Here is a 5,633-nt window from a genome sequence, read left to right on the forward strand (position 1 = left end):
TATATATATATATATATATATATATATATATACATATACTGTATATACATATATTTGTTTTTAATTATATAAGTATGTATTAATTAAATTATTTTACATTACTGTTTAAAGGTTTGATACTCTGATTTAATACTTTCATTTTGCTAGGATGCATTAAATTGATCAAAAGTGACAGTAAAGACATAATTTTACTAAAAATTCTATTTCAAATCAATGCTGTTCTTTTGAACATTCTGTTCATTAAAGGATCATGTTTCACACAAAATATTAAGCAGCACAACTGTTTTCAGTTGAAATAATAATGAGAAATGTTTCTTGAGCAGAAAATCAGCCTATTCGAATGATTTCTGAAGGATCGTGTGACACTGAAGACTGGAGTAATGATGCTGAAAATTCAGCTTTGCATCACAGGAATAAATTGCGTTTTAAAATATATTAAAATAGAGAACAGTTTTTTGAAATTGTAGTAATATTTCACAATATTAATGTTTTTACTGAATTTTTAATCAAATAAATGCAGCCTTGGTGAGCGTAAGAGACTTTTTTTCAAAAAGAAATCATATAGACTCTAAACATTTGAATACTAGTGTATATTTTTCATATTTCTGATTCAAAACAGTAGTTATTTATTCATTTATTTATTTATTCTGTTCTGTTTGATGAATAGAAACATTTCAGAAACGTTGCCTATACTTCAACAATAAGCTGTTTAATGTCTGGATCCACTGTGACAACTTACCCCAATTAGTGCAACAACATGATCTGCTATTGGGGCATGTTGTCACAAAAGCTCAAAATGTGTTTAATATACGTACTTGCTGTAAATAGGCATGGAGCCTCCAGCCATGATGTCGGCGTACAGGTCCGGAGGAGGAAGAATCTGGAGGTCCGAGACATCTAAATCATCTTCCTCTTTATTTCTGAAGGAAATATACAATAACAACATGATCTAGTTGGCAGTTAGCACTACGGCTGCACAGGTTGAGGTTGGGAATGAGAAAAACAATCTCAAACATTCATGTAAAACCAGTCTGACCACATACTCCTGCGGGGAAAAGACGTCTCATGAATTATCTGTCTGTGTTATGTGTGAGAACATGCATATTTTTTGTGAGCACTTACAAGCTGTCAGGATCCTCTTCAAGTGGTAACAGATGAAACCAGAAGTGGAAAGAAGAAGAAAGAAAAAAAAAGTGAGTGTGGATAGATGTGACTGTTTATGTAATTCAGGTTTAGAGAGTCAAAACATACCTGGTGTGAGCTCTGGCATTCTTGACGCACAAACAGCCAAATAAGGAAACAGGAAGTAGAGATTAGTTGCTATCCTGTAATCTAATCGTTTACAGTAAGCGATCTTTAGTGAACTCAGGAAGTAGACAATAACTAAAGCGATGGCCTACATTGGGCTGTTGTTTTGTGGTAGAGGCTGAGAGGACGTCTTGGGTTGCATAAAGAATGTGGAGAGTTTTTGAATCGCTTCCTGTTTTCTTCTGCAACACAGTAAACAAATGCTCATTCTTGTGTTCTTAATGTGAAACAGTTTATTACAGAGCAAAGTTAGTACAGAAGTATGACATGCCATTTTAGTGAATAGAATAGAATAGAACGGAACTTACAGCACGTTCATATAAGTTGAATCACTTTGGTCTTGGTGAACAGGATCTGAAAAAGAGAAATGAACGCAGGGACAAAAAAACCATAAGAATCAACAAGTATTTATTATTATTACTATTATCATCAACAATTTTGGAATTTATTTTATAATTATGACTTAGAATCTCATAATTTTGACTTGTGTCATAAGTTTGTCAGAGTTTCTTTAGCTCATAATTTAGAATGTTTGTTATAATTTGGACTTTTATGTCATAATTATGACTTTTCATGTCAATTTTGACTGTGTATGTTATAATTCTGATGTTTTATGTCATAATTATGACTGCTCATGTCATAATTTCAATTTATGTCATAATTATTACTTTTTATGTCATAATTTCGCCTTTTTGTCATAATTATGACTGTTCATGTCATAATTTCAACTTATGTCATAATTATTACTTTTTATGTCATAATTTCAACCTTTTATGTCATAATTGTTTTTGGTCATAATTCTGATTATGTCATGATTTCAACAAAATTTCTACTTTTTATGTCATAATTATGTTTTTGTCAGTTTTTTTGTGTCATAGACTTTTTATCTCATGATTTTAGCTCATGGCATCATTCTGACTGTTAATGTAATAATAATCATTTACCAAAGTGTGACTTTTTTGCTTATGTGGTGGAAATAGGCTTCCCTAAATGTAACTATGAACAAGTGAATGATATACTGTAGCTATAATGACTAATATAGTTAATATAGTCTTGGATGTTCCCAGTTGGTAGTGTTCCTGTGAACATTTTTCCATGATGTCTCATCAGTGACTCACCTTGTGCTGGTGTGGCGTGTGATTGATTCAGCGCTCTGAAAGATTGAACATACACCCCTCGTAAACAATACAACAGTTTAACAGCCAAGCTTTGTAACCGAGTACAAAAGAAGGCGAATGTACACACAAGATAACACTCACATGTGTGCTGTTTCATTAGCAGAGCCAAACACAGGGTCGTCATCATCATCATCACATGTCCACTCATCACTGTCTTCTGAGACTGATAAAATAAATAAATAAATGAGTGCCGTCAAACGATTAATCGCGATTAATCGCATCCAAAATAAGTTTTTGTTTACATAATATATGTGTGTGCACTGTGTATATTTATTATTTATATATAAATGCACACACATACAGTATATATTTTGAACATATTTACATGTATATATTTATATTCATATAGTTTATATTATATATGAATATATTTAAAATATAAACATAACATATTTTTCTTAAATATGTACATGCATGTGTGTGTATTTATGTATACATAATAAATATACACAGTACACACACATGTATTATGTAAACAAAACCTTTTATTTTGGATGCGATTAATCGCAGTTTAATCGTTTGACAGCACTAAAATAAATAAATAAATAAAATAAAAATTACATTTCTATAGCTGCAATATTTTGATTTACTAGAAAACATTGCGGTTTATGTCTTGAGTAGGATTTGTATTCTGTATTATAAAACACAACCATCTAAAAAACCAAATACCGCACAGACATTACCCTCATGAAAATATGCTGTACTGATACCATGGTTCACTTATGGTACTGTATCAGATAAAATACAGTATTTTTACTATGGTATTTACCTGAAATATATACCATGGTACTTCATGATGGTATTCCAAAGTATTTCAATGCTATGATGGTATTCTCATTAAAGTAGTGTTACCATCATAGAATATTTGTAGTATAATGTGGGGTTGGGATTTTGACCCAATGAAACTTCACAGTGGGCGGGGCTAGTTAGTGCAATGCAGCAGAAAGTAATCAACAAAATATTCTGTTGCATATTGTGGTCATGGCTGGACAAGACAGTGTAAAACACACAAAACATATTAGAAATAAATATTATGAATCAAAAATAAATGAAAACTCTTACAGCTCTCATGGTTCATGCCGTAATGCTCGGAGGTCCTAAAAGCACACATGGAAACAAATTACACTTCCATTTGTAAACTGTAGATCAAGATCATTTTAGCACGCAATGCTAACATGTTGTAGCAAGCCTGGTCATTTCTATGGCTACCTGCTGCCTGTACTGGTGACCTCTGGGTCTCTGAGTCCATTGCCGTTGAGTCTGTTAGATGCCGTTGTCATCTTCCCCAGCTCCATAATGCCACTGATGTTCAAATCCACACTCTCCACCGGGACGTAGCCGTCTGAAAAACAACACACACCACACTGCCAATCTGCATTCCAGCAGAAGCATCTGAAAAATGAGATAAACGCTTACATGCACCGTCTAACAGATAAGTCAGAGCTCAAGGACTTGCTTAGTGACAGATCTATTTAGGCATTTAGTCCTTATCAGGGTAAATTCGTAACAATGCTCATTTTCCGCACCTCATTTATCTGTAAAACTCATTTAGCGCGATGCTAATTATTTGCGACTTGTGCAAGAGCAAAGATAATGGCGCTAAATTAATTTGTGTGTGTGTAGATTGTGTATTTGTTGCATTGAGCTCACATTTGTTGTTGCTGTCCTTTGCCAGCCATTTTCCTTTAGGGCAGTTGTTGGTACGGATGATGCTCACGGTGTCTCCAACCTTCACCGGCAGGTCGTTTTTACTGCCTTTACAGTCCTCTAACACTTTAACATGATAAATGGGCTCTTCCTGGCCTGTGATCTGCATTAAACATCAATACACACACAGACAGTTACATTAACACGTGCTCATCACTTAACTGACCCTGCCATGTGGATTAAAAAAGAATTCTTGCTGTTAGCGAGAAATTGAAATGTACGGCTCACTTCACGTTTGATTATAATTATTGGGTTTTAGTGATGGTAAGTGCATCTTTTGATTTGCTTGAGGAGTGGGATGTGGATTGTAATACGTAATGGATTTTGACAGTTTAATAAGCAATAATTATGCAGAATTATTGGTGCAGACACACCAATACTGACTTGTAAAAAAATGCTAAAACAAATGAATTACCTTAAATTTTTTCCTCATTTCATTTTCTTTCTTTTCCTTTTCTTTCTGCTCCTTCTTTTCCCTCTCCTTCTCTTTCTCTTTTTCCTTTTCTCGCTGTTTCTCTTTTTTCTTTAGCTCTTTGTCATCTGCCACTTTTCCTGAGTTCTTCCTGTGGATTGAATGCTTTCATTATTACATCCAGATAAGTTGTTTTGGGAATGTAGACGTAGTTTAAAATAGTACTGTGAATTTAAAAATTACAAGTAAATTGCTGCTACAAACCTGGAGAACAAGCTTTTCTTGGGAGCCTCCTCCACCTAATAAGGTTGGGTGATTAAAGGCAACGTGTTTCAACAAATCATTTCAAAAACAGAACATGCAATAAGAAGACATGAAAAATAGGTGATAATGATACAAATGCTGCAGTCATAAGGTACTGACATTAACCTTAAGACTTTAAACAGTTATTCTAAAACAATTTTAACGGTAAAACTTACTGCATCTGGAGCATCAGCATATGGATCTAAGTTTCAAACAATAGGAAACATACGTCAGTGAGATAAAAGAGAATCTAAAATAAACGAATGACATGACTATTTCCTGCGTGTTTATCGTTTTTGTGGATCAGAAGGTCATCAGAGATGACATGACTGGGAACATAAATAACTACACACACAAAAAAAGTGTTTTTGTCCTGGTTTCCAGTTAAATATCTAAACATTCCTAAAATAAGAATTTACTTGACTAAAATTATGCAAGAATATAAGACTTGATTTCCGAGAATTTTACACCAAATGGCAAATTATTTTTCTTTTTTTAAGCATGAATCATATTGTAAATTGTATTCATTTATGTCAAAAATAATAGTTATATATGTCATATTTAAAAAAAAAAAAAGGCTTCATATCTTCCAAAATTTAGCTCCAAGGAAATTTGATCTTTAATGAATTAAAAATAGTTAATGATGATGATATATATATATATATATATATATATATATATATATATATATATATATATACACACACACATACACTACCGCTCAA

General features: G+C 32.9%; 1 protein-coding gene across 4 annotated transcripts in view; it reads right to left on the reverse strand.

The window, feature by feature from the left end:
* The window catches only part of LOC107581464 (proteoglycan 4), a 14,521-nt gene that overhangs the window by 1,270 nt on the left and 7,618 nt on the right, over positions 1–5,633 (reverse strand). For 2 of the 4 annotated variants that reach the window (XM_016267034.1, XM_016267032.1), the window contains exons 7-18: positions 4,870–4,904; positions 4,609–4,756; positions 4,137–4,296; positions 3,696–3,828; positions 3,549–3,583; positions 2,568–2,649; positions 2,427–2,461; positions 1,617–1,662; positions 1,401–1,490; positions 1,252–1,271; positions 1,123–1,138; positions 816–920 (exon numbers count right to left, since the gene is read on the reverse strand). In XM_016267034.1, the coding sequence (XP_016122520.1) occupies positions 816–920; positions 1,123–1,138; positions 1,252–1,271; positions 1,401–1,490; positions 1,617–1,662; positions 2,427–2,461; positions 2,568–2,649; positions 3,549–3,583; positions 3,696–3,828; positions 4,137–4,296; positions 4,609–4,756; positions 4,870–4,904 (905 nt within the window). Of the gene's footprint in view, positions 1–815; positions 921–1,122; positions 1,139–1,251; positions 1,272–1,400; positions 1,491–1,616; positions 1,663–2,426; positions 2,462–2,567; positions 2,650–3,548; positions 3,584–3,695; positions 3,829–4,136; positions 4,297–4,608; positions 4,757–4,869; positions 4,905–5,084; positions 5,111–5,633 lie in introns of those variants that run through there. The other 2 variants (XM_016267033.1, XM_016267035.1) reach the window with 2 other exon arrangements.

Source organism: Sinocyclocheilus grahami, unplaced genomic scaffold, assembly GCF_001515645.1.
Source record: "Sinocyclocheilus grahami isolate Dianchi unplaced genomic scaffold, SAMN03320097.WGS_v1.1 scaffold35.1, whole genome shotgun sequence".
Classification (NCBI taxonomy): Eukaryota; Metazoa; Chordata; class Actinopteri; order Cypriniformes; family Cyprinidae; genus Sinocyclocheilus; species Sinocyclocheilus grahami.